Source organism: Halichoerus grypus, chromosome 5, assembly GCF_964656455.1.
Source record: "Halichoerus grypus chromosome 5, mHalGry1.hap1.1, whole genome shotgun sequence".
NCBI lineage: Eukaryota > Metazoa > Chordata > Mammalia > Carnivora > Phocidae > Halichoerus > Halichoerus grypus.
Window position 1 is genome coordinate 185,464,583 of NC_135716.1, and position 27,668 is coordinate 185,492,250.

A 27,668-nucleotide genomic window follows, 5' to 3' on the forward strand; every position below is an offset into this window, starting at 1 on the left:
AGAGAGAAGGGGTGAGGGCGGCCGTCCTTGTAGCTCAGAGGCCACACTGGGCGCACGCAGGCGATGCTGCTCCTCGCAGGGCCCGGCCTGCCGGCCACTCGACCTGCCTACTAATTGCTGCTAAGAGGTTCCCCTCTGGAACTTGGTAGAATATGCTCAGAAGGACTAGAGTCCCTTTTAATTTGTTTCATCCAGTTGTTGGATGTTGGTAAAGGGGATGCAAGTTGAAATCAGTGAGGATCAGCCCGAAAGTTCCCAGGCATGGGGTGTCCCAGTGGGAAATATCAGGGAGGGTCTCTCTTTTCATCCGGGAGCGGTGCCCGGCTTGGTTCTCAGGCTCCTCTTCTCGGTGTGTACACAAGACACACTTTGCTGCTGGGGGAGGTGTGGGCTTGGGGTCTAGAGGGGGTTGAGAGTGAATCTGCATGTTTTGAAAATGGCCATGAGCTCAGACAGAGGCTCTGTGGGCCCGGGCAGCAGGCTGGGAGTCTCACATGAGCGGGGACACCCTTTGCAAGGGAAGCAGAGGGGCACGAGTGCCTGCTGCAAGCTCGGTGCCTAACAGCCATCGGGGGCTAGACGGCGTGTCCCTGAGAACAGGGAGGGGTGCAGGGGGCTCAGGGCAGATCCTGCAGCCTGGAGAAGCAGACTCTGAGGTCAAGGGGAGGTGACTTTGGAACGCCCAGCCTCAGTACTCCGAGGAGCTATGTAGTTTGCCGACACACGTCTGGAAAAGGGGCCGTCTGCCCTGGAGGTGTGGCCAAGATCTGGGAAACCCTACAGCTCAGAAGGGCACCAGGGCAGGCCTGTTTGGGATGGCACCCAGGGAATGGGTTCCAAAGGCCTGGGTGACTGTGGGAGAGGACCGGGGTCTTCCCTGCCTGGGACCCCCTGCCCTCTCTGGAGAGCAGTGACACAGGTCCTAGGTGGGGGGCAGGTCTCAACTCCTCACATGAGTGGGGCTGACACCGGGGATCTTGCATCTCAAGTCCAGAAATGTCAAACAGCCAATCATCTGCCTACCACCCTGGGTCTCTATCCAGATAACAGTAACCAAGGAGCCTGAAGGCCCAGCCGCAGGACTGACCAGGAGGCCAGAGAAAGACCAAGACGATTCCACCTGCCCCGGGAAATGCAGGGGTCCCGGCTTCTCCAGACTGATTCCCTCCCCCCACCCCCGGAGGCCCTCCAGCACTGCCCTCCTCATGGAAGACCTGGGGGTGAGGAATCAGGCCAGACTGTCTAGCAGCAGTGGGACGTAGCTCAGATACCCAGAGACTGAGCTGGGCACATGGCCCGCACACCACTCCTGCCTCTCCCCTCGCCCCCAGGCCCTGGGAAACATATAGGAGGCTGAGCTTCCTCCTCTCTTGTCGGGCCCCTTTTCCCCTCCACAGGCCCTGTCCGTGTGGACTCCCTCACAAACCGCGGGTCCTGACTCAGCCCGGGACAACAGCAGGGAACTCCCGAGGGGACACACAAAGCCCCACTGGGTCCCCAGCCGTCGCCTGGATTTACTCCCAGGGCACCACAGCGGTACCAACAGAGTGCACAAACTCCCTCTCCCCTGTACTCGTTAATTTTATTTGGCAATTGTTCTCAGATACATCGTGAATTAGTGATGAGATTTTAAAATGGAGAGTAGAATCTGGACCCTACTAACTTCTGTAATTAAGCCAATTGTTAAGATCCCAGTTTTGTGTCATTTTATCTAAAAAAGGACAGTGGCCAAATAATTGTTTCACAAAAATCACACTTGAGCCACTGCATTTCAAAATGGGGTCCAAAGTATATGGGACACTCCAACAAAGCCCGGGAAGCCCCGAGCGCGCGACTGGTTAGGCGGGTCATTCATTCAGCGGGCTCAGCACCCTTCCATGGGCCAGCGCATCCAGCAAGTGCATTCAGCGCAGCGCAGGCTGGGGCCCGGCTGGGGACAGAGGAGGGTCTGCGCCGGCTTCCCTCGGGGCCCCGTTAGAGGGCAATGTGGGCCCGCCCGCCGCTGCGTCCCTCCCCGAGGCCCCGCTCTGACCTGGCGTCCCGCTCCGTGCGTGCGCGGCTCCCGGGGCCGCGTCCTCCCTCCGGCCAGGCTGCTGGGCTCCTACTCCGGCCGGCTGGGGCTGGCGGGTGGGGGAGCTGGGCGCGGCCCGCCTCCCCTCTCCGCCTCCCCGTCCGTCCCCGTCCGACCCCCTCGGAGGGCCACCCGGCCTCCGGGACCCCCCACCCTCCTCACCCCCCTCTCCGAGTGCCGCTGGCTCTCCTGGGACCCCCCCACCCCAGCTCTCTGGGCTGCTGGACCTCCTGGAATCCCCTACCCGCACTCCAGGGCCGCCGAGGTCCCCACCCCCACACCCCTCCCAGCTTCGAGGGCTGCCGGACCTTGCTGGGACCCCTCTGCAGCCCCCACCCGCACTCCCAGGCTGCTCAGCCTCCCCGGGACCCACGCTCCCGCTGCCGGCACAGCCCAGAGCCACGGAGCAGAGGGAGGGTCTAGCGCTCTTGGCCGTGGGGAGCAGTTTTGTGCCCAGCAGGCACCCCCTCCCCAGCCCAGGACCGCGAGACAGTCCTCCAGGCACCTGGCGGGGCAGGAGCGCAGGACACGAGGGCAGTGGCCTGGACTTTGAGCGGCAGATGGAATTAATCGCTATTAGCGCTAATTGCAGGGCCGGGCCGGGTGCGGGGCGGGGGTGTCCCCAACCTGCCTCCACCTGGAAGGGGGGCGGGAGGTGAACAGGAATCGGCGTGAACTTTGCCGAACTCCGCGGGTGCTGAGGGCAAGGAGGTGTGAGGGCGACTCTGGTGCACACAGAAGCCGGGTGTTTTTACGACCTGTTCCCACTGGCACAAAGGCCTTATCAGCCAGACACGCGGAGAAAGTCACGGTTCCAGGTCCGCGGGCTCTGCCCACTTCCCGGGACAAAGGCCGGCTTCGGCTTCGGTGAGACTGAGGCCTCTGGGGCGTTACGGATTGCGCATTTACTGAGCTGAGCCTGTAATCCATGATTCCTGAAGCCCCTGCAAAATTCCTGACGTGGGTTGGTAAGCTCCCTTCCACTGTGCGCCCCTTGGGGGGGTGGTGGGGGTCTGTTCCTCCGGGAGACAGAGCTCCTCCCCTCTGATGCCAGGTCAGCCGCTGCGGGGAAAGGAACGAGGGCCGTGCAGGGGACAGCACCCCAGAGCCCCACCTCCTCCTCCCCCCCAAACAGCTGCAGCCCCCAGGCCCCTGAAACCCTGTCTCGGGGCTCCGGGTGTGCGGCTGGGCAAGGCCCAGCTGGAACCTTCCTTCTGGTTTCAGGATCTGAGAGCGAGGGAAGCCACAAGAGCTGAGTTCACGGGAGCCAATCCACGTCTGCTCTTAAAGAGCTTTCAAAGGAACGAGGCCAAACAGACCGGCTCTGAAGTCAGAGTCCTTGTTTCAGAGTCCCAGACTCTGACTTCAGGTCCTTGTTTCAAAGTCGGCAGGTCCACCGAGTGTGGGCGAACTGCACCAAACCCGGGTCCTCCGAGAGACAACTGTGCTCTCTTCCTCTCTGTCCCGACACGGGGAGCCGGGTCCTTGCAGGTGGACGGAGCTCGGGCACAAGTGGGTGAACGGCCATGTTCTCAACACCAGGTGGGGAAATTGCCTGAGAAAAGTTGGATTTCACATAGGCCATGCTCATGCACACAGACCCTTGCTAAAGACGAACGTCACTGTCCCCTTAACAACATTCTTTCAGACCAAATAGTTCAAATTTAAAATGGCTGTCAGGTTGGTCCACTTCCTCGAATTTGTTTTTTAAATATCAAATCAACTCACAGGGATAGACACTCATCTTGAATATGGGGATTTAAGTTCCATGATTTTCATTCCTACTTAATTGTAGAACCTTACAATTTAAATTATGAGGAACTCCACCTAAACTACCCTGGGGGGCAGTGAGGAGGCGGGGGGGGGGGCGGCCACACTCCCCCCACCGCCCCCCTGCCGCCCCAGAGTGGATGCGTTTCTCAGAAACATGAGGGTGGCCCAGCGCTCCCTGCTTGGACCAGTTTGAGAAACGTTCAAGGAGTGTCTCGGTAACATGAGCAAAGGGTCTTTCGGTGTGTCTGTCTGTCCATCCTGGCTTTGGGAATCGTGCTGGAATTTGCGGAGGCCCCTGGTGTGCTATGTGAGGGTCTGTTCACGAGAGACAAGCACCCAGCGAGTGGAATCAGAGTGGCCCGGCTGGAGGGAGGACGCCGGTCCTTGGGCTTCTTTGTCTCTCAGGGGCCCCTGAAGAGGCCCGTGTGGTCTCACCGCTTTGGGGACTCTGCAAATGCTCCTGTGAGTCTTCACTGCTTGCTCTCCCCAAACCGTGGGCCGTCTGTGCCTGGGAAAGGCTGCGGACACCGGGCCCTGAGGCTGCCTGGGGGCTTGAGCATTTGGAGTTTACAAAACCACGGATGCCAGAGCAGGGACACGCAAACAGTTCCTTCCCCCGGGCGACAGAGGAGACGGCTCGGCGTGCCTGGGGCTCGCCACGCTCCTGTCTTCCCCTGCGGGGCTGAAGCAATTGTGTCCACATCCTCACGGTCTTGCTGCTCTGTCCGGTCACCTTCCCAGGTACACACACGTGGGGAAAAATCCAGCCCATTTCTCTCTGCCTTGGCGGTGCAGTTTGGACCTGGAGAGTGCGTCTATGCATACACAGACGTTCCTGGCCGCTGTTAGAGCGACGGCTTCAGCCCTCTTAGGTGGCGTCTCCTAATAAAGTATTCCATTTGATGAATCCTGACAAGTGATCACAGCCCATATCGTGACGGCACGGTTGAATTTATATCTTATTCTTTGCCGAAGAGAGAGAATCTGCTCTCAAGAGGGCGCCATAAAATTCGGCAGCTTTCGGACTCAAAGGCATTTGATATATACGTTGAGTCTTTTGTAAACCCGCCAAGAAACGCTACAATGAATCCCCTGCCCTTTTCATTTCAAAGGGGAAAGTGTATCTAATTGTTTGCGAGCTACCATTGAAACCGGCCAATCGGTTTACAATGTTTAATTTAGAAAATCGTGGGGGATGAGAGCAGAGGGAGGAAGGAACAGGGTGCTGGATGCCATCCCGCGAGTGCCAACCCCGGCGGATCGCTCGCACGCTGCGACAGGCGACGGGCGACAGGCGGAGGGGTCCGCGTGGAGGGAGAGGAAGCGAAAGCAAAAGCGAAGCTGCCTGGGCAGTGCGCTCAGCGGGGAGCACCGGGTTTGCATTACGAGCGAGCCTTAGCTCTCGTGCCCGCGTGGTTATCAGTCGGCTCATCTGCGAACGAAATGCCTTTCTTTAACACGCTCGTCTGCTTCCACTTTGGGGAGCCCCGGCCCCTCTGCTCCGGGGAATGTGCCGGTGCTGTTGGGGATCCCCCACCGCCTGGCCGGCCGTGGGGGTGCGGCGGGGGCCTCGCGGCCTCTCCTCGGTGTGCTGGGGGGGTCTGGAGCCCCTGAGTCATGCTCCCCAATGTCTGTTTGTGACCCCAGCACCCTGTCACGCCATCCTCAGCCTCGCTGGCCACGTGATGTCCCGCCACCAACATCCTTGCCCTGGGGAGGCGAGGTGGGACCGGGAGAGAGCCGCGCGGTGACCAGGCCTCCGCGCGCGCCTTATTCCCCAGCTCTTGTTTTCACTCTGAACATTGAAACCGATCCAGGGACAGACCCTGTCTGTCTCCTGAAACATTTCAAACAAACTTGTTTGCTCATAATTGCAGGAGAAAGAACCACCCAGGGGTGATCTGAGTGTCTCAGATTTTCCTAAAGGAAAAGCAGGAGCTGACGGGCGGCAGGGGGAGAGGGAGGCGAAGTCGCCGGGGCCAGAGGAGGCGTCATGCCACCCAGACTGAACTGAGGTGCCCGTGGGCTTTCCCTTGCCTTCTGTTTACGCTAAGCAGGAAAGGTAAATCAAAGCACCCCAGTGTCTTCGGCTGTGATCTGACCACCCCCAAAAATCCCAGAGAAAAGCTCCGTCCCCCCAGCTGCCTGCTGTGGACGCTTTGTTCCCAGCAACCTGGCCACCCATCTGCAGGCTCCACGCGGGTAGCAAGCCCCAAGTCACTGTTGAGTTGATGGGACTGAGTCCAGGAGGAAATTCATGGCCCGGCGTGGCCTCTGCTGAGCTGGGCTCCCCCATCCGGAGCCGCAGAGAAGACAGAGCAGAGTGACAAGCAGGCCACCTGTGCTCGAGGCCCCCTGGGGCTGGGACCTCTCAGAGCCACAGGGCGCCAAGAGGGGGGTCTCGTGGCACGAATGAGAAGCTGCAGGCAGGGTTGAGCTCACGGCGCGGGTGCCACAGTGCACGGAGACGTGTGGCTCTCTCCAGAGGCCACGTCTCCTGTTCAGAGCTGCCTCCTCCTCTGCCCGATCATCTCTTCTGGGAGCTGTGACTTCAGAGACTTTCTCTTCTCGACCCTGAGACCCCCTCCTGCCCCATCTCCTTCGTCCTCTCAAAATTGAGGCTCAGGTCATGTGACTTGAGCTTCTGAAAACCATCTGGCAAACCCCACCCTGCATTATGGATCTTCGACTTTCAGTCTGGATGCTGTCCCTTCTATGTCCGTGCTGTCGGGAGCTGGTGTGTGTGTGTGAGATGGAGAGAGAGAAAGGGGGATTGTTCGCTTCCGTGCATTTGTGTGTGTGCGTGGCAGGGGGTGTCCATAAGTGCAGGAAATCCTGGTTGAAACCCTTGGGATTACGGAAATCTGAGAAACCCCATTAATATCATGTAATGTTTCCTTCTCAAAGAGAAGGCTGTCTTCAAAAATCTTTGTTTTATTATTAATATTTCAGGGACATTTTTATTCCACTTGGTGGCAACCGGTGTTTCCAACAGTCAGGACGGGAGGGAGGCACTTTCTGTGGCCACCAAGAGGGAGCAGGTCAGCCTTGGGGAGACTGCTGAGAAAATTGTTTTTTTTTTTAACTAAAAACAGTCTATTATATCCCTTTCAAAAAGACATTTCTAGGGGCACCTGGGTGGCTCAGTTGGTTGAGTGTCCGACTCTTGATTTCAGCTCGGGTCGTGATCTCACAGTTGTGGGATCCAGCCCTGCTTTGTGCTCCGCGCTCAGCGTGGAGTCTGCTTGGGATTCTCTTTCTCCCTGTCCCTCTGCCCCTCTCCCCGCTCATGCTCTCTCTCTCTCTCAACATAAATAAATAATTTTTTAAAAAGTCATTTCTAAAATTCGCTTTATTCACCCAACGAATATTGAGTCCTGTGTGGATTTATCTAAGAGCAGTTTCTCACATTATAAGAGTTTAAAATTATTAGTATTATTTTGCAAAGGAAACTATGCCCCACAATTTGCACATTTTCCTCTGATATCTGAAACGCAAAGGCAAGACTTTGGGATGAAAACTGAGGCACCTGACAGCCTTCCGAGCACCTCCTGACCTGGTGCCCGGGCGGCCTCCTGCATCTCCCCTACTCCTGCTTCCCTGCGTGACTTGGAGGCCACTCCACGCGGCTGGTTAAGCCTGCAGGTGCGCCTCCTCGGGAGGGACGCTGGCGGGCATCTCATTGCTCTGTAACACCAGGAGCAACCGCGTGGTCCTCGGAGGTGCTGCAAGGGTGGGGGGCTCCTCTCGCCCTCAGAGGGCTGGGGATCTGAAATGCCCCAGGTAGAACAATTTCGATGCTCCGGGTGATGTCAGTGTTGCATATGCTTAAATGGGCACCCCAAGTTCCCTCTGAGCTTGTGAGCTGAAGTAGGGATAGTTAATCCCCAGAGGCCGTGTTGGAGAGAAACATCCAGCAGGTGGGGAGGGGTCTGAAGGACTTTCGATGTCATATTGGGTTTGAGTAAAAGAGCCGGGAGCGTTTCTGACCCTATGCTGGACCCTTGGGAACAGTAAGCGTTGGGGGACCAAAGTGGGGCTAAGAGAATCAATAAGAGTTAAGGACTATCATTCCGTCCCAGCAGAAAGTATCTATCCCCTGGTGGAAAGAGATGGAAAGACGTTGCTGCAAAGCAGTCCATTTCACGTGGAGCGGACATGCACGCTCCCCTGAAATTTAATAATAAAACAAGGATGTTTGAAGACAGGCCCCTCTTTGAGAAGCTCACACATCTGTTTGCTTTTCCAGAAGCTGGCCACAAAAAGGTACCTACTTTGCTACTAAAGTTTGGCTCAAACTAGCAAACATCTTTCTTAAATAAAGAATCCGGATCTTTCGTTACTCTATTCTGTATCTCACAAAAGTGCCCTCCCGGGCCTGGCCCCACGGTGCTCCTTCCGTGGCCCCCCAGCTTCCGGACACACGACCGAGGACACCGCGGTCCACAGAGGAAGGGGCATTGGACAGCACATCTCTCTCCACGTGCCTACATCCGATTCTCCTTCACTCACATTTCACCTTCATTTGGAGGAAGGAAAAGTATTTTTTTTAAGTTCTCATTTTTTATGATTCTTCTTTTGCTTCAATTTCTGCAATATTTTTTTGTAATCAGAAAAAAACCCACCTAATTTTCAAAATGCTGGGTTCTAAGTACAAGCTGTAGACATCCCAGGAGCAGCGGTGGATTCAAACTTCACCGGTTTGTGAAGCAAGCACCAGCTTGTGTCCAGCAGGAATCTGCTCAATCCAGGCTGGGCCCCAGGGCTGAGAAGGAGCCTGAGCAGAAGAGGGAGAGCCGGAGGGCAGCTTATGGGGGTCCTAGGGGCCTCCCTGGTGTGTGCTCTCTGTGTTTCTTAATGCAAAACTGTTTCTCTGAAGTCAAGAGCCTCGAACCGCTTTTAATGGTTTGCACAGGCGATGGGAGAATGTACCCTTTGTTATGTGGTCTCTGAAAACATTTTTGAAAGCAGTGGAATCCCTTTTGCAGATGAAATCTCATGTGTAACCCCAAGAGATTATAGGCAAAAGCAAACTGCTCTGATGGGAGAGGCTGGGCTCCCCAACATCCCGAGGAGCCCAGCGCTTTGGGAGCTCAGTGGAAATGTGCCCGAGGGGCCTGGCTCTGGAGCGTGGAGGCTCCAGGGGCCACTTGCAAACTTGTAATTAAAGACATAGACTAAGAACTCCCAGCACTGGGGATGCGTGGCCTTCTTGGTCGAAAGAAACTCTGCATATGGCATCTTCTATCCTGCTCCACTCATGGCCTGGATGGCCACCGCGAGGAATGAGGGCCAGCAGTGCTTGTGGTCCTAGGGCAGCGTGGACCATCGCTAGTGTGGATCCAGCGTGCTGAGCGGGGTCCTCGACCTCAGGAGGGTTGGCAGCAGAAGTGAGGTGTCCCTTGGCCCTGGTGGGGCCAGGGGCTGAAGTCAGGGCCACCGAGCTCAGGAAAGATCAGTTGGCTACCAGTGGGGCCAGGATTTTTTTGCCCAAACAAGGCCGGTTCCCTCCACAGGCTGGCTGGGAAGCCACAGGGATCACAGGGCGCTCCTGGAGGGCAGTGCTGACCCTTTCTGAGAGAGCTTGGCCAGACTGAGCCCCAGAGACAACAGTTCATAAGCGATCGGCTGGCTCTGCACCCCTTCCTGGGGCAACATGAGCAGGGAAGAGGACCCCTGTGGTTTCAGGACCTGCCGCTCCCGCGGCTTTCCTTCATGGAAACCACCATCTTTTGGTTCTTGAGCCCCGGCAAGCTGCCAGCTGAGGTCTCTGATGGAGCAATCGTGGGGCGTCGCTGAGCTCCCGGAAACTCAGCGCTGGCCAAGTTTCAAATCGCTGCCCCCGCCATGGGACAGGGCTGGGCAAAAGTCCTTGGTAAAGCTGCAGCCGACCCTTCACCTCGGCAGGCCCCTCTCATCGGTCTGGGGGCCGAGCCCCCCGCCCCTCCAAGGACCGCTCCGAGGGCCCGTGTGCAAACTCTGCACCTACCTGCTCGTTGATCTGGCACATGGTGAGGTTCTGGTCATCGCAGGAGCATGCCACCCGGATGTACTTGAGCCAGCTGCCAGAGCCTGCCTGACCAGCATCCATGCAGAGCCTCTCAGTGCTCAGGTCTTCGGAGATCTGGCGGGGGGAGAGAGAACCGGGGAGGGTCAGAGGCATCCTATGTGCGAGAGTCTGCACATTCCGCGTTTGTCCAATGAGGGACCAGGTATTCGGGCCCTGTGGGAAGGCAGCCCAGCATCTGGGCCTCAGCACACCCCCTGGGCAATGGTGAGGTCCTTGTCCCACCCAGCTGCCCATCCCAGGAGCCTCTGAGAGCCCGGCAGAGAGGCGGTAGGAAGGCCCTTTTGCTCACCGAGCAGACTGCTGCCCTGGCCTGGTGATGAAGGGAGCCCCCAGGGTTGCAAGAAACCCCAACAGAGCCGTCCCACATGTGAGAAAGCAGAGGTCACTGCGTCTAAGAACAGAGCCTTCTGTCAAGAGGAGTTGGGGCGTTGGGCTGCAGAAAAACATTCTAGAAGGTAAAGGTGTTGTTGGGGTGTGTGGCTGCGTATGAGTCGGTGTGAGTGTGCATATGCACGCCTATGTGCGTGTGCGCGCGCGTGCATGCCCACACTAGCATGCACATAACCCCGACGTAAGAAAAACATGCCCTTTTCTTAAAGGTGGAAAGTTTCCATTTGACACCTGGGACCTGCAGAGGCCCGGCCTCTCAGCACACCCTCGGCGGCCAGCACGCCTGTGACTGGCATTATTAACTTTGTTGTTGCCACTGATTTCTGAACGTGCTTCTTAGGGTGTGCATCTCTGAGCGGGTCATTTACTAGGAGACCTGAATGCTCCCTGCTGAAGAGGGATGCCCCTGGACCTCTGGACCCTGCGGGGAAGCTGCAGCTGGGTCCCCTCCCATCCCCACACCTGCTCTGTTCAGTGCCTGCTCCAGGTTCTGATTCTAGAGCCTGGGAGCCAGCAGCATCTTGGGACAACTTCCTGGGAAGTCCAGCCCCAGCTCTTAGAGGGTACGAGGGAGGGGCTGAAGCCTCAAAGTAGGAGGGGGTGTCCAGGTGGGCAGGGTGTCCTGGTGAGCAGGGGTGTTCCTGGTGAGCTGGGGTGTCCCGGTGAGCAGGGGTGTCCTGGTGAGCTGGTGCATCCTGGTGAGCAGGGGTGTCCTGGTGAGCAGGGGTGTCCTGGTGAGCAGGTGCATCCTGGTGAGCTGGGGTGTCCTGGTGAGCTGGGGTGTCCTGGTGACTGGTGTGTCCTGGTGAGCTGGGGTGTCCTGGTGAGCAGGGGTGTCCTGGTGAGCTGGTGCGTCCTGGTGAGCAGGTGCATCCTGGTGAGCTGGGGTGTCCTGGTGAGCAGGTGTGTCCTGGTGAGCAGGTGTGTCCTGGTGAGCTGGGGTGTCCTGGTGAGCAGGTGTGTCCTGGTGAGCAAGGGTGTCCTGGTGAGCAGGGGTGTCCTGGTGAGCTGGTGCGTCCTGGTGAGCAGGTGCATCCTGGTGAGCTGGGGTGTCCTGGTGAGCTGGGGTGTCCTGGTGAGCAGGGCTGGCCTGGTGAGCAGGTGCGTCCTGGTGAGCAGGGGTGTCCTGGTGAGCAGGGGAGTCCTGGTGAGCAGGGGTGTCCTGGTGAGCAGGGGTGTCCTGGTGAGCAGGTGCGTCCTGGTGAGCTGGTGCGTCCTGGTGAGCAGGTGCGTCCTGGTGAGCTGGGGTGTCCTGGTGAGCTGGGGTGTCCTGGTGAGCAGGGGTGTCCTGGTGAGCAGGTGCGTCCTGGTGAGCAGGGGTGTCCTGGTGAGCTGGGGTGTCCTGGTGAGCAGGGGTGTCCTGGTGAGCAGGTGCGTCCTGGTGAGCAGGGGTGTCCTGGGGAGCAGGTGCGTCCTGGTGAGCAGGGGTGTCAGAAGCACCTGGTAAAGTCAGGGCAGGGGGTAGTGACCTGTCGCAGCAAAGACCGAGGAGAACGATTCCAGGCACCGTAGCCTCTGATCCCTGGAGCGTGTCCCAAGGGCCTGTTCTGAATAATAGGGACCTGGGAAGGGCAAGAGGCTGTCCCCCTGAGGCCTGGAGAAGCGGCTTCTGACCAGTGACTCAGGATGCTTTGTATCAGTTCCGACGCTGCCCAGATGTCCACTGACACTTTCTGAATGGCCAAGGGCCGCGCCTGGCCTCTGGGCCACGAGAAGACACGGTTTTGGGAGGCAGGAGTGTCGCTGCAGGATGCACAGAACCTGCTTCTCCTCCGTCCGCCCTTGCACACGCGGGGCTCCCGGAAACTGCACCCTCCTGCGCGACAAGTCTCAGAGCCGAGAGGCCTGGGCCCAGCTTGGCTGACGTCTCCGGAGGCTGATCCGGAAGGGACTTGGAACCTGGCTGCCTTGGATCTGTGATTCTCCATTCTGGGGGGCTTTTCCCAAATGGGCCTAATTCTGAGAGAGGGGAGAGGGGCCAGGAGTCCTAGCCAGGGGGGAGACAGAGATGGACGGGTGGGGTTGGAGGGGCAGCGTGGCACAGAGAAGTCCTCCGTCCAGCCCCCAGCCCTCTGCCGCCTGTGTCTAGACCCTCGGGGCGCCAGGGGGCACAGGGGGCATCTGGAGGCCACCGTGGGCCGGCCGGCAGGGGGAGGACCGCAGGCCCACATGGGAGGGGCCCCTCTCTGGGCACTAATGCCTCTGGGGCCCCCCCTCACGCCTCCCACCCCAGCTGCAGGAAACCCGCAGAGAAGACCCACAAAGCAAAACCTGTGGTTCGAGGCGCCTCGGCTGATGGGGCAGCAGCAGTGCCCTCCTCTGCCGCAGGGGGGGCGGGGGGCTGAGCGGCCAGAACACGTGCACCCACTCCCCCCGCCGCGGCAGCCCGGGCTCTGGGGCTGCCCACCCCACGGCCTCCGTCTCTGTCCACCCGCGCCTGTGGCACAGAGGTGCTGGCTGCCCGGCTCTGCCCCCCACCCCCCTGCTCGCCGCCCCTCGGGGCCTACTTGTAGCCTCAGGCCTGTTGCTTCACCTTGACCGGCACGAGGCCGTCTCTGCAAGTGGTTGCTAGGAGTAACCCCTAACTAACCAGCTAACCCCTGCTCTGAGTGCTTGGAAGCCCCTCTCCATCCCGTTTGCTCACGGGTGAGTGTGCGTGTGAGTGTGTGAGGGGCACTCCGGTGGGGGTGGGGGGCAGTCTGTTGTGTTTTTGGGAAAAGACAAACCAGCCCCAATGAGGAAGTGGCCCGAGGCAGCCTGCGGGGCCCACCTGCCCCCACCAGAGGCCTCAGTTTCCCATGCCTGCACCCTCCCTGGGGGGCCTTGCCCCTCCGAGTCCTTCTGCGCCACCTTTCTCCACGCCCGCCTCTCCCGTCTGTCTTCCCCACACTGCCCCGCATGGGAATGGCCTGGGATGCGGGTCTCAAACGCAGACTTGGGGGTCGCAGGCCAAGCCCCTGACACCGGGCGGGGACTCTGTCCTGCAGGCTCCCTCCCCAAAGGGTTCTTGGCTTTCTACCAGGAAGGGAGCTCTGTGCCACATGGGGGGCAACTCTTCTGCTGACCCCCTGTCTCTCTCACCCCAAAGAGGGTGCTTGACCCTTCGGGTGCCCCAGGGACTTGTCGTGGGGGCAGGTGAGGAAGAGCAGAGGGACCCGAACTGCCTGTGGTGCTGGGCTCCTGCAGGGTCCTGCCCCCACCCCCTCCCCCCATGCCTGCCGTCTGTGAACCAGCACACCCCATTGCGAGCACCCCGTGTGCCCAGGAGCCCACCGCGCTGCTGGCGGCCTGGTTGTCCCTGACCCCACGGCGCCACGGGCAACGCCTTCTGGAGGGGCAAACCCTGCCTTCCGGTGAGCTCGCTCGGTCCTTGTCCGGCCAACCTCTCTCCTTTCCGTAGGTTGGCCCCTGTCCTAACTCTTCCCTGTGCCGGGCAAACCACTCCGGGTCTCTCAAGCGTGTGTGAAGGGCCGGTCACTCAGCCACACGGACACCGGTCTGTCCCTGTCCCTGTCCGGGTGCAGCTCCAGTGTGTTTCCACCCCGGCCAACAGCCTCCCTCCCGGTGACTCCTGGGAAATGCCCCTCCCCTTCAACCCAGAAGACCTGGTCCCCCAGCCCCTGACCATTTGGCTGGTCACGGGGTGGCAGTTACCTCCTGGCAGGCGCTGAGGGTCGGAGGAAACCCCTTCTCCCTGAAACCCTTCCTCTGAGCAGCGTCAAGTGAGCTGCAGGCCCTTTCCTCCAGAGAAGGCAGAGGTCCCGGTCTGGGGGCCCTGAAGCAGCAGTGCCCGCGTGGGGAGAGGGCCCAGGCCTGTGTCTGCCATCACGGTTGGGCGTCGGAACCTGAGCTGTGTCAGGGGCCCGAGGGAGGGTCTCTGTGCCTGCTCCAAGACCTGCAGGGTCCTGGAGTGGGGAACGCAGGCCTGGACGCCACAGGTCCCTCTCTCTGCCTTTTTCACAGTGAGACACTCCAGCACCCGTGGGATAGGTGAAGGCCACCCCTCCCCAGCTTAGTGGCAGGGCTGAGGCCTGCTCTGGCCCCAGGAGGCCACGACAGTCACAAGTGCATGGGAAGGATGAGGGCTGAGCCCCGATGCTGCAGGATGCACGAGGAGGGAGGAAGGGGTGGCCCAGCCCTCTGGGCACCTCCTCTGGGCTCTTGGCCCCTTTAGCCAGCAGGGGCCTCCAGGGCCTTGGGGCTGAGTCTCCTTCCAGATTTGAAATCTGGCTCTCCTGCCTGATCCCATTTCAAAGCCTTGCTCCGGGTTATTTGGGGCCGAGCCTCGGGAATCCCAGAGCCTCCAAAGGAAGCTGCCCTCCTGCCCATTCTCCCCACTCAGCCTCACAGACCTCCCCACCCCTAGTCCCCCTGCCAGGTCCCCCAGCTCATAAATCAACCCCATCAGAAATGCTGAGTTATGAAGCAAAAGGATGGAAAAATTCTTGTAACCTTGACAATTTTTTTTGCACATCATTTGAGGTTTCCTGCACTTCTAATTTGTGGGCTCTCTGCTGGGCTGGTTCTCTCACATTTAATAGGTCCGGCCAGCCGCCGGCCCCGTCCGGGGTGTGCGCACAGGCGGGAACGCCGAGGCGTCTGTCGTCAGCTCACCTAATGGATTCCGAGCATGTAGCAAGGCGTGGGCCTGGGAGTCTGCCCTCCCGCCACCCCGGTCTGGGGCAGTCAGGCAGCTCCGTGGAAACCCGGGCATGGTGTCCGCCCGTGGCAGTGGTGGGGGGAATGGGGGAGGGCCTCTTTCTCCTTCTCTAAGGGCCCACACAGCCGCGTGGGTCTCTTTTCTGTCCATAGGCGCACACACGCATACACACACACCGTGGTTATGATTTATGGGGTCCATGAGTAGCTGAAACAGAAAGTCCATTCTTGTGACGGAAGGAGGTGGGGGAAAGGCATTCTGGAAACACGTCTGTCCGGGTGTGGACACGGAGCCTGGATGAGTTCATAAATCCCCGTCCTGCCTCTCATTATGGGGCTTGGCGGTGATAGGACCAAGCACTAACCAGCAATGTGGCAGACAGGAGTCCCGGCAGGCAGGTCGTGGGCCTGGCCCCCCACCTGCTCTGGCTGCGAGGGAGGTGGGGGAGAGAGGGGGAGGGAGGGCGGCGGCGGGGGGGGCAGTGCAGGCCAGAACGGGGCTGCTTCCAGGAAACACAGGTAGCTTGTGGAGGCCGTTTCTCTAAGAGAGAGGCCAGCCTGGCTCCTGAGCTCGTGCAGAGACAGGGGCTAGACAGCCCATGTTTTTTGGGGCTTTGCCCAGAAGAAGCTGGTTGGGGCTCCCAGATCGCCTCCAGAGCAGAGGCTGGGGTATTTAGGGGAGACAAGGGCCAAGGTCGTTGGTCGCAGAGACCCAAGAGCACGGCGCAGGATGAGGATGATGCAAGAAGCAGCTGGGGCGCCCGACACAGGCTCTGATGGTCCACGCCGGGGGACTTTGCTCTCGAGCCCACAAGGTGCACAGACTCTGTTTAGAGCCGGACCCCAGAAGCCAGACCCCGTAGTGTTGTGGAGCCCACATGCCTTCAAAGAGCCGAAGAAATCCACAGCCCAGCAATTCCTCAGGCGGCCAGATGCCGCGCGGAGCGCGCAGGTTCTTGGCCTGTCTCCCGCTCGGTGCCCATATGCGCGGGGCTGCGGCTCTCCTGGGGTGTGTGGCTGGGCGCCCGAGGCTGCTCCCGCCGCAGGGCTTCCTCTCGGCTCTCTCTGCCTCCTACTCCATCCCTCCCCTCCTCCCATCAGACTCAGATGTTCATTCCCCTTCTCCTGCCCAGGCGGGGAGACCCTCCCAACAGTCGCGGGGTTCTCGGAAAGCTGTTGGGGAAGCACAGAGTTTCCGCCTGGTGTCCTGCAGCACCCAAGCCCTCCCTGGGTCCCCTGAGTGGGACTCAGACTCCCCGATCGTCAATAGCACAGGGGAGAAGGAGAAGGGCCTGGCAGGGCTCTTCTGAGCTGCCTGGGGCAGAACCCCGTTCACCGGCCCTTGGTGTGAGCTGAACACGACCCCGCTCCAGGGGTGTCCCCCGCGCTCTGCGGGCTGACGGCATGGTTGGGGGCTGGGCTTCCTCCCAAACGTATGTCCGTCAGCCATGGGCTGTGGCCCTGACCCAAGACAGACACACGGGCAAAATGGTGATCAGACTAGCAAGTTCAAGGGTCCAAGGAAATAAAGGAATGAAAAACCCCTCAGAGGGGTCAGCGACGGTGGTGGTGGTGAGGTCCGTGCGGACCTCAGGCCCAGCAGCTGAGACGTCTCCACAGGCAGCCTGTGAGGTGGGCAAGGAGCCTTGCAAAGGGGCAAGCACCCCGTCACTGGGGGAATTCAAGGAGGTCTTGGTGGCCATCCCTCCAGGGTGCTCAGAAGGGTGGCTGGACTTTTTGAACTCTATGTGCTTTCCCAGCCCTGAAATTGCATAATTCTTCATTTGACAACCCTGGGGGTTGTCTGGGGTCCTGCCTCAGTTTCTCCTTTGGAACTAGAAAGCCTCTCCCCTGATTTCTGGCCGTGTGGAAGCCTGTGGCTCCGCACACAGGGGCTGCACTATTGTGAACAGTTGTTTCTCCTTGGAAGCTTGTTGAAGACACCCAGATCGGAGCCCCGGGCCCACACCGTGCCTGGCCCCGAGAGTGTTCAAGTGTGCGCGCGCTGTGGGGCCGTGTTTCCGGCTACTGATAGCTGGGGGGGCAGTGGCTTCCCTGGCTGGTTGCACCTGCTTGTGGGCTCTTTAGAGATAGGCTGGGGGCTCTGCCCACCGCAGGGGGACAAGGGTACTGGCCAGAAGCAGGGCCCTTCTCTGGGCCTTCTGGGTGGTCAGGAAGTAGTCACCTGGCCAGCCAGGAATCTTTAGGGGGTGGCCCCAGGACCCCAAAGGGGACAAACCAGCTCTGGCCGAGAGTAGGAGAGGGATACCCAGCAAAGAGACTCCATCCTCTGTGTCTCCCTTCAAGAGCCCTGTTGTCCACTTGTGTGTGGGGCTTTCTGGAGTTTTTTGGGGGTGTTTTCAAAGAGAAAGCCCCTGGTCACTGCAGAGAGCCCTGGGCCCAGCATCAGCCCCCAGCAGGAGAGGGCCCTTGTCACAGACCTGGGCAAGTATCCCGATGGCCTGCTGAGCCAGAGGCTGAAGGGTGGGAGTCCCGAGGACTCCCTCCCCTTGCCCCACCCCTGGGGGTGGGAGGCTGCTATAGCCACTCCCCGGGGGCCACTGTGCCTGGAGGCTCTGTCTCCAGCCGTCACTGATGGGAGCACATGATTTCATGAGCCTCTCACCTATAACGTTGTTTATAAACTGAATTTCTGTAGTGGGGGCCCTGTTTACAGGTGCATCCTCCTTAAAGGTGTCCTGTATTGCGGTAGAATGGAGAGCACCTTCCAGAGGGTGAGCACCCTGTGTGTGACAGCCTGGCTTCCTTTGGGAGCGGAGCGGAGAGGAGGCAGGAGGGGACACTGAAGCAGGTGCACTGAGGAGGAACTGGCCCAGCCCCTCCCGGGAGACAGCCGGGACCCCAGGGTCGGTGCCAGAGCTCCCGATGGACGAGCCCAAAGCTAACATTCTCCACATCCCTGCAGGGAGGCCTGTGTGTCGGCCGGGGGCCCGCCTCCATCCGTGGTGACGTCATTTCCTCCCAGCCAACCCCAGAAGGACACTGGAGTGGGTCAAACTCTACCCACACTTCCCAGGAAAAGCAACTGGGTTGACTTGTTGATCCCAGCGCCTGGCGTGCCAGGGCCTGGGTCCCGCTCTGTCCTCTCCCTGTGGACGGCCCCGAACACAACACCCCAGGACCGGACCTACATCCCCATGAGGACGCCAGCTTGGCAGCCTGCGCTGAAGCCTCAGCCACCCCCCACTGCTGGACGGAGGGGGTTCTTCACACCCAATGTCCAGCCGCTCTCACCCCCAGCGGGGAGCCCCAGGCACCTACTGCCTGCTGCCGAGAAGTGAGTGGGGCCCACGCCGTGCGGCCTGAACCCGCCCAGGAAAGCAAGCAACCTCAGACCTTGGGCCTCCCTTCCTTCTGACCTTCTGAGGGGACAGCTGGTGTCACAAGGGCGGTACTTGGCAGAGCGGGTCTTGCAGAGGTTTCTGACCTCAAAGAATCCAGGTACAATCTGGGTGCAAATGCTCTTTGCCTGTGTGCACTCCCGCCCCGAGCTGGGACAGCATGGGGGTAGGGAGAGCCGTCTTGTGGGAGCCCATCCCGCCAGGGTCCCCAGCAAACCCCAGTGCAGAGGGTCCCAGCCCTACTCTGCCCTGGCTCACGGGTGTTCTGCTCCTGGCGGGGTAGAAATTTCACATCTAATTCGGCTGCTGGTGGCTGGGCCTGGAGGCTAACCAGGGGTTTGATGCCTAGGGCAGGGCAGAGCCACGAAGAGCCACCAACTTGCCGGCACCTGGGACAGTTTGGGCAGGTGAGGGCTACCAGCGCCGAGAAGCCCCCCCAAAGCCTGGCCTGGCCCGCGAAGTCCCCCAGCTGGCAGGTTCCACACACACGCCCCTCCCAGGCCCGGTCGGCCCGCCCCTGCCCCTTGGGCTGATGTGGTTAAAATGCTAACAGCCCAAACGTTTTTTCCAACCCTAATTTGATTTGAAGTTGGGTCAGGAGCAGAAGTCTCTGAGCCTAAGGGCTGCATATTACCACAGACTCAGCTGTGACATTCTGAAGTGAGACACTTTTGTTTTGTTCTTGATCATAAAAAAGATTGGAAAAAAAGCCCAAACAACCAAACCCAAACCCTTGTGGCAGCATCCTTGCCCAGGGGTAGGTGAGAGCCCAGGGTCTGCCCACAGGAAGTGGTTCCACCGTCAAGTTGATGCGAGGCCCCAAAAGGTGTCACATTCATAACCCTTCTCTGGCCACACAGATGGTGACAAGCTGCAGAGCTTGTGATTAGGCATTCCCCCCCACCCCAGCAGGTGCAGGAGGAATTCTCACCGCAGCTGAGCTGCTGCAAACCGGGGGCTGGAGACTTCCAAGCATAGCCAGCACGTTCCCCGGGACCTTTCTCTTGATGGACAGAAGCCCCAAGTGTGGAAGCCAGGCTGAGAAGTCCACCAAAGACCCTCTCACCCAACTCTGTCGCCTTGGCTGGGCTTCTGCATCCTCCAGCCCACGAGCTTTGGAGGAGTGATCAGGAGTCCAGGGCCTTGTCCTCACAGCCTCTTGGTCATCCCCGTCTATGTGGACAACTGTGCAGGCTGCACCCAGGACTGACTTCTAGATGTACTGCTCAGAGAACCAGGCGTGGCTGGGTGGAGAGAGGTTCAGAGTTTCTCCACCCCTTCCTCTCTAGATGTTCTTCACGGAGGCTGCCCACTGGGCTCTTCCCACCACACTTGGTCATGAGGAGGCGACATGTTCCTCCGGCCACCACCACCGTGCAGACAGCTACACTGTAGTCATCACTGCTCTGGCCGCTAGCCACTGCTGAGCACCCCCCACCCGGAGTCATGAGAGTCACACCGAGTCACACTCCCCCCCCCAAGGGGCAGCCACTGTTGTACCACCTTTGTAGATGAGGAAAGTTTACACAGAGGAGTTTAGTAACCGGCCCAACGTTGCACAGCAAGAAAGGGGCAGACAGGCTGGATGATGGGTACAGGCTGCCCGGCTCACCCCTTTTATGATCTATGGGGACCAGTGCTTCACATCCTGGCCGGTCTCATCCTTCTCACCTCTCTTCTACCTGAGGGTGCTGGCCAAGAACAACTAAGACTTCCCCAGAGTCTTGCCAAGGACTAGTGTTCACTTGGGACTCACTGAACATCTCCACTGATGGATGGATGGATGGTGGGTGGTTGGATAGATGGATGGATAGATGGTAGGTGAGTGAGTAGATATATGGATGAATAGGTTGTTGGACAGATGAATGGATAGATGGTTGGATGGACAGATGAGTGGATTGTTGGATGGATGGATGAGTGGGTTAATGGATGGATGGATAGATGGTAGGTGAGTGGGTAGGTAGATGGATGAATAGGTTGTTGGATGGATGAATGGATAGATGGTTGGATGGATGGATGAATGGATTATTGGATGGATGGATGGATGGATGGATGAATGGATGGATTATTGGATGGATGGATGGATGGATGGATGGATAACTGGATGGAAGGATGAGTGCATGGATGGATGGATGGATGGATGGATGGATGGACAGGTGGATGAATGGATTGTTGGTTGGATGGATGGGCGGATAGACAGATGGATAGGTGGTGGATGGATGGATGGATAGATAGATGGTAGGTGAGTGAGTAGATAGGTGGATGAATAGGTTGTTGGACGGATGAATGGATAGATGGTTGGATGGTTGGTTTAGTGGATTGTTGGATGGATGGACGGATGAGTGGATTGTTGGATGGATGGATGGATGGATGAGTGGATTGTTGGATGGATGAGTGGATTGTTGGATAGTTGGATGGATGAGTGGATTGTTGGATGGATGGATAGATGAGTGGATTGTTGGATGGATGGTTGGTTGTATGGGTGGATAGACAGATGGATAGGTGGTGGATGGATGGATGGATGGATAGATGGTAAGTGAGTGAGTAGATAGGTGGATGAATAGGTTGTTGGACGGATGCATGGATAGATGGTTGGATGGATGGTTTAGTGGATTGTTGGATGGATGGATGGATGGATGAATGGATGGATGGATGGATGAATGAGTGGATTGTTGGATGGATGGATGGATGAGTGGATTGTTGGATGGATGAATGGATTGTTGGATAGTTGGATGGATGAGTGGATTGTTGGATGGATGGATGGATGAGTGGACAGTTGGATGGATGGATAGATGAGTGGACTGTTGGATGGATGGTTGGATGGATGGATGGATGGTTGGATGGATGGAAGAATGGGGCACAGTTTTCCAGGCCTGCCCTGACACTTTTGGCTTCCTCCACTTCCCAAAGTGAGATATAAAGGAACATCCTTCCAGGAGTTGTAAAGGCAGCAGAACACAAGGACACCTCTCCCACATCAGGGTGGGCCCCTCTGAGGGGTCCTCACAGCCTCTGCCCCATCACAGATTACAGTGGGCCATGCCTGTCTTGTCCACATCATTCCTTTCTCTTCCCCTGGATGATAATGGCTTTCATGGTTCCATCTGGCTGCTTCCCAGAGCCAGGCAGACAATGGGTGCTCAGTGAATATTTGGGAGACAAATAGGTATGGTGCTTCTGGACACCTGGAACTCCCCTCACCATATTCCATAGGGCTTTGTGCTTTGCCCAATGGGTCCTTCTTTCCTCATCTCCCCCTGTCATACTTTGGACCCCTTCCTTCTTGTTCCTCTATGGGTTCTGCTCAGGGAAGTGCACACCCTCCTTCTAGCTGCCCTGCCTCACTAGAAATCAGAGTTGCAATTTCTCTGGGGTCCAGTGTGACAGTATGATTCCCCCCTGGGTCAATGTGACAGCATCCTATTTCTCAGGACAAAGGCCATGCTAACTTGTCCATCTCAGCATCCTGTGGGACTTGGCACACAGTAGGCGCTCAGCGAGGCTCTGGCGGTGACCGGGATGGAGCCAACTGGGTATATTTAGTGCCTTCCCTGCCGTTGACTCAGTCTCTCTGAGCCCATCCTTCTTCCTCCTTGGGGACACGTCGGTCTAGAGAAGCTCCATGACTCATTGCCTTCCATATCAGGCCTTGTGTTTTGAGATCAGCTCCTGCAAATAGCTCAAATCTCAACAGGCCAAAGCTAAGCAAATACCTGCCAATCCCCAGAAGGAGCACTTCTTGCTGCTCTTTGACATACAAAAATGGTCATTGGCAGAGGGCTTCTGGTGCAGATGGTGTTGTCTTTGGATGCCTTGCAAATAGGCAATGCTGGTTCCTTCCCCAGAAGCCCCAGGTCTGTGTGCATAACAATGTGGGCCTGGGCCTATATCTGCACCTTTGTTCCGGCTCTAGAGAGATCGGAGGTGTGCTTTTCCTCCACATAGCTTGTTGTAAAGATTCTGTTTCCTAGGATTTCTTTCTTCCAAGGGGACCCAGAGCTCGGTCACTGCCTAGTTGGTTGAGTGGGGCGAGGCCCCGGGGTCCTGTAACTATAACCTAATGAGCCCTTCCTTTCTCTCATACTCAACCCTCGCCGAGTATCAGACGTGGAAGACAGACAGGGAGGCGGTGCCTGCTTTCTGGAAATCATGGGCTTCTATCGAGCTGTCATCCCAGCCAGAGGCCATCCAGGTTCTCAGGGATGCACCTTGAGCCACTCGCCAGGCCTGCCTTCGGATGTGAGCTCAGCCTGAGACGTCTCCCTGGGAGCCCGAAATCGGCTTCCTTCCCAAGCTGGGGGCGCGTTTGGTCCGATCGGCAAGTTTGAAAATGATTCATAGACAGAAGTGGGCAAAGTCAGTCTTGAATGACAAATGGGACCAATTAAATTCAGTAGCCCTCCCTCCTTTCCCATGTTCCAGCCATGTTCCAGCCAGTCACCTCTGACGAGATATGTCAAAGGAATGAGAAGTGTGTCCCCTACAATGATATTACCTGGATCCCTTTCAGGTCCACACCAGCCAAGTTCAAACATCTATTCAAGCCCAGGAAATAGAATCGAAACGGTTTATTAAAAACCTAATCACAAGCATTTATACAACACAAATGGTTCTGAACGGCACCCACCACCCCACAGCCCCTCCCAGGGGCAGCACAATGCAGCCGATTACCCAGAATTTAAATGGGGGTGTTTAAGAGCCTGGGAACATTTTAATGGGGATCTTTCTTTGTGGATTCTGCTATTATATTTTTTTTTTCACTTGAAAAAAGGCAAAGGATGGGAGGGCGCATTCACTTTCCTCCCTTGAGTGATATAAGAATATATGACTTATTCTGGCAGATCTGTTTCTATTGATGCTGTCAGGATGTGAATATAAACCCATGGGAAGAGGGAACACCCTGCCTGCTTAATTAAAGTGGCTCAGCGTGGCTCAGGGCGGCTCCCTGTCAGCTGTCCTGAGCCGGGCCCGCCAGCAGGGGATTGGACTGGCGGTCTCTCGGGAGGAGAAGCCGTGAGGGTGGACGGCTCCTTCTCTCCTCGGGGCCCTGGCTCTGGGGGCAGGGCTGGGTGCTGGTCACCGTTCCAGCTTGGCTTTCTGGATTTTGGCCGCCCCCTGACCCATGGACGGTGAGAACCGCTATGGATCAGAAGAGTTTCTTTTGACATCTTCCCACCCAGGCCTTGCTCATGGGGCCCCATTCCGGTGGCCGGGACCCCCCCAAACGTCCTCCAGATGGAGGTGCTGGAGACCTGGTCTCCTTGGTGCCTTCTGGGTTCTTAATCAGGGGAGCCGGCACACAGCTCCACTCCAGACAAGGAGGTCTTCCGCGATCCCTCGAAGGTCGAAGGTCGGGAGCTGGTGGTTTCCCAGGCATGGCACACGGTCCTCCCTTCTCTTGGGGCATAGGCTCTTTTCTAGAAGGTTCTCTGTCTCTCAAAACAATGTATCGCTTTACTTGTATTGTCAATGATTTTTTGTTCAGTCCTCTCCTCTAGATGATCATTTTGAAATTATTTCTTCAGTAAAAATGATCTTCAGCTTGATTCTTTCCCAAGTGCCTTGTGTTGAAGACGAGGCTTCCTCATTTTACCACCCAATTTAGTGTTTTAACAACATAATGAAAAAATACAACAGAATTGAAACGTTTAAAATTAAGTACACTCCCCATCCCGGTGATTCATTTGTCGTATCAACTACAAATCGTGAAAGCCAGCTTCAGAAGTGTAATTACTTGAAAATACATGACTACCTCCACTTTGGTCAATATTTCCCATTTATGTATATATTCTATAGTGGAAGCAGAAATCCTCTCCGAAACCATCGTCTCCCTAAAATCTTGGAGCGCACATTGCAGCCACAGGTGCATCTGAGGGGTGTTCCGAATTTGGCATCTTGCCGGTACAAGGCCCCGACCCGGCGTGTTTGCGATGAGCCCCCGCTGCGTGTGCGGCCTCCCCCAGCGCTGTCTGGGTGCTCCTTTAGACTAAGACTTGCAACCTGGCACAATCTGAGGCGGCAGTTCTAAGCAGCTGCCTGGTGTAGCTCCCTGTGGTCAAGTGCATTTCTTCCGAGTCTCAGAGGCTGCCTGTGACGGAGGACTCCAGGCTGGATGGTGCCACGGCTCCGCGGAGAGCTGCTGTCTGGTGGCCTGCTCAAGGCCCCTGGGGATGCTGCAAGTCACGTAGAGCTGTCCCTGGGAACAGAGCTCCATCTTAGGTCCTGGACTCAGGCTCTTTGTGCCCTGGGGAGGGATGGGGCAGGGACCGTGGCACGGGGAGATGCACCCAGAGGATGACTGCTTGCTGGCCTGACCCACGGCCCCGTGTCTCATGGCATGGGGCGTGACCGCACTGAGGCAGGTTCCCAAGGCTGTGTGCTTCACAGACACACCAAGGGGTCCGTACATTGTAACCACCCAGGAGAAGAGCCTCCATCCTTGGCCTTTCTGCAGAGGTTGGTGGAGACATGGCTGGATTTGCATGGAATTCAGATCCTGGGAAGTTTCAGTGAACAGTTCACAGGCAGGCGGCGGTTAGAGGTCATTTGTGGGGTGGGGGGTAGAACTCGAGTGAAAACACTCTCCAGCTTTGCCAAGTCACCTCCTACCCGATTTGGGCTCGGCGTCTCCTCCAGCGACCCGCCTCTGAAGGGCTCTTTAGCTTCTCATGTTTGGGTGGGAGAGGATTCAAATTAGGTTTGAGATTTTCATCGTGTTGTGGCTTCTGGATCTTCGAGGATCTTCGAGGAGCTGGTAAGTCCAGACACAGCCATGATATTGGAGAACCGCAGGGCTGCACGCATGTTTTGGACAACAGATACTGGGGCACAGCGTTTCTGGGGGGATCGGGGCCCCACTTTGTACTAGTGACCCCTGAAAAGCCATCTGGCTGTGTGCTGGACGTGGAGGTCACCTGAAAGGTAGCTCCTCTCCAGGTCCCCCACCCCGCCAGCAAAGCAAAGAGCTTGTCTTTGACCTTCCTCTCTGCTGGAGGAGACCCCTCCCAAGCCGCAGGCCACACCTGCCCTGCCATCCACACCCACGACCTCCTGTCAGTGGACACGGGAGGGGGGGTGGCCCCCTTCCTGGGACGGCCACATCCCCCAGCTGCAGAGAGCCCCTGTGCCCATCGGAGTGCCAACACTGCAGCAGTGTGCTGATTCTTTAACTGGCCGACATCTCGAACACAAAGCGGAGCAAAAGAAAACGCCGGTGCAGCCCCCCACGGCCCCCCCGGACCACAGAGTTCCCTTTGTGCGCCCGCCGACCGGAGGGGACCAGGCTCGGTGTGCGAAGACGCAGTGACGGCCCAGTGTGATGCGATAGGATGTTAACCACACATTCTAATGATAAAATAAAATAAATACTAATAAACATTCGACCTCGAGTAAAGCTCCTTCACGAGACACCCTCATCATTTTTCTGCCCCCACTTCAGTTTTTTCTGGAAGGACTCCAGCGAGCCCAGGGTGGCGCAACAGCCTTTTTCTAGGAGGAACAAAAGGTCTTTCTTAGTCGTAAGGGCTGTCAAGTTTATCCAAATATTCTCAGCTTACTACTAGCCCCTTTCTGAATTGATATTTCCAATAAAAGGACACTTTGTATCTTTAAGCCACACGGGTGCTCCCCCCCCCCCCCCAGCGAGGATTCGGAGGGCAGGGAAGCCCGCTGGGCAGCGCGGTGGGCCTCTTCCTCGGGGACGGGCCGGAAGGGGGCGGGAAGGGGGCAGCCGCGGGCTGAGCGCCGTGGTCAAGGCTGAACGCTGAGGGAAGAACACGGAACCCGCAGGGGTGCCCACCCGGCACCACACCGCAGTCATTTTGTGCAAAGCCCATCCGGGCTGCCAAGCACGTTAGGTCATGAGCGTGCTCGGAGGCGGGGGGAGAATTCCTTCCAGCCGGGCTGAGATGGGAGGCCTGTGGTCCTGGCTGTGTGAGCAGCCTCGCTCACGACACCCTAAGGCCTATTTCTAAGCGTCGGCTCCTCCCCATCTGCCCAGAGCCGCTCCCGCCAGCCAGCCTGAGCGCCCTGTCCTGCGTGCACGTGTGTGTGCGCCCCTAGCACACGCACGCGTGCAACCGACACCTGGCAGCGCGGCCCCTGCAGCCCCCCAAGGGGCATTTCCTTCCACCCCAGCCCTCCTCCAAACGGCTCTGATTAGCGTTAATGATAATTCTCATTAATCACCTTCAGCGGCTGCAGAATGGAAATCAGGCGTCAGTGAGGTGACAGGAGCCCCTTAGACGGTATTTATGACTTGTGTGTGCAGTAGCAGCCCTGGGCCCTGACCCTTCTGGCCTGTGGCCGCCCAGCACAGAGCCCTTCATGTCTCTTCTCCTCGCCTGACCTCAGGGATGCCACCAGCCCTGGGGACCCTCCTCGTGCACAGCTGCAGAGTGAGGCAAGGGGGCTTCCGGGTGTGGGATGAGGAAGAAGCAGGAGGACCTCTGGTGTTGTCAGTAAATCTCCCACTTTCCTTCCCAAGAGAAGCCCCAAACCCCCTTTCCTCTCCCTGACCTCCGGGGAGGGTCGGCGGCCCCTGTGGAGCCCAGCACAGACTGACCCGACTCAGAGGTGGGACTGCCGCTGATCTACCTGCAACCCGGGGCAGCACGCACAGTAGGTGCTCGGGGGATGTTTGTGGCTCAGCACGGGCTGCGTGGGGGGCAGAGGAGGGGCTGCAGGCCAGTGGAGCCCATGGAAATCCAACGGGAGCACCCCCAGCAGCCAGGCAAGGTCTTTGCAACTCGAATCACACATCCCACACCGCACGGACCACACGGGACCCACAGCCCACGGACTCCAGGCTGCTTCTCAGCCACCTCCTCCTGCATGGCCTTGCCCACTGGCCCAGCTGCTCCCTGGCCAGGTCGAACCCTGTTTATCCTGGGGAGCCCTGCACTTCTGCTCCCCTTGGCCTCCACGTGCAGCCCTGCCCTGGGGGTTCTCTGCCCGGTCCAGAGGCACCATGCACAGGTATGGGAAGAGCGGTGCTCGAAAGGACTGAGCTGCCCGAAAACACTCTGCTTCCTTAAGAAGCAAAGCGGAGTGGGCCCCTATGTCAGGCTTTTGGTCCTCCTGGCCGGACCATGACAGTTCCAGCTGTGCTCTGGCTCTGGTTTCCAGAAGGCCCTCCTGTCCCCCTGGGGCAGCGGGGTGGGGCAAGAAGTCACTGCTCTGGCAGCAAATAACTGTGGCCATCAGCCTGGTTCAATTTTGCTCTTGCGCCAGGGGGCCACGTGCAGGGGCGCAGGGTCATTACTAGGCTGTTGCCGGGGCGCGGGGAGTGGGTATTCTGGATGTAGAGGCTCCGTTAGCCTGGGGTGAACTGGACAAGGAATCG

General features: G+C 58.1%; 1 protein-coding gene across 2 annotated transcripts in view; it reads right to left on the reverse strand.

Annotated features, from left to right (window-relative positions):
- The window catches only part of PRDM16 (PR/SET domain 16), a 314,516-nt gene that overhangs the window by 39,361 nt on the left and 247,487 nt on the right, over window positions 1-27,668 (reverse strand). For both annotated transcript variants that reach the window (XM_078073881.1, XM_078073882.1), the window contains exon 4: window positions 9,834-9,968. In XM_078073881.1, coding sequence (XP_077930007.1) covers window positions 9,834-9,968 — 135 coding nt within the window. The remainder of the gene's footprint in view (window positions 1-9,833; window positions 9,969-27,668) is intronic.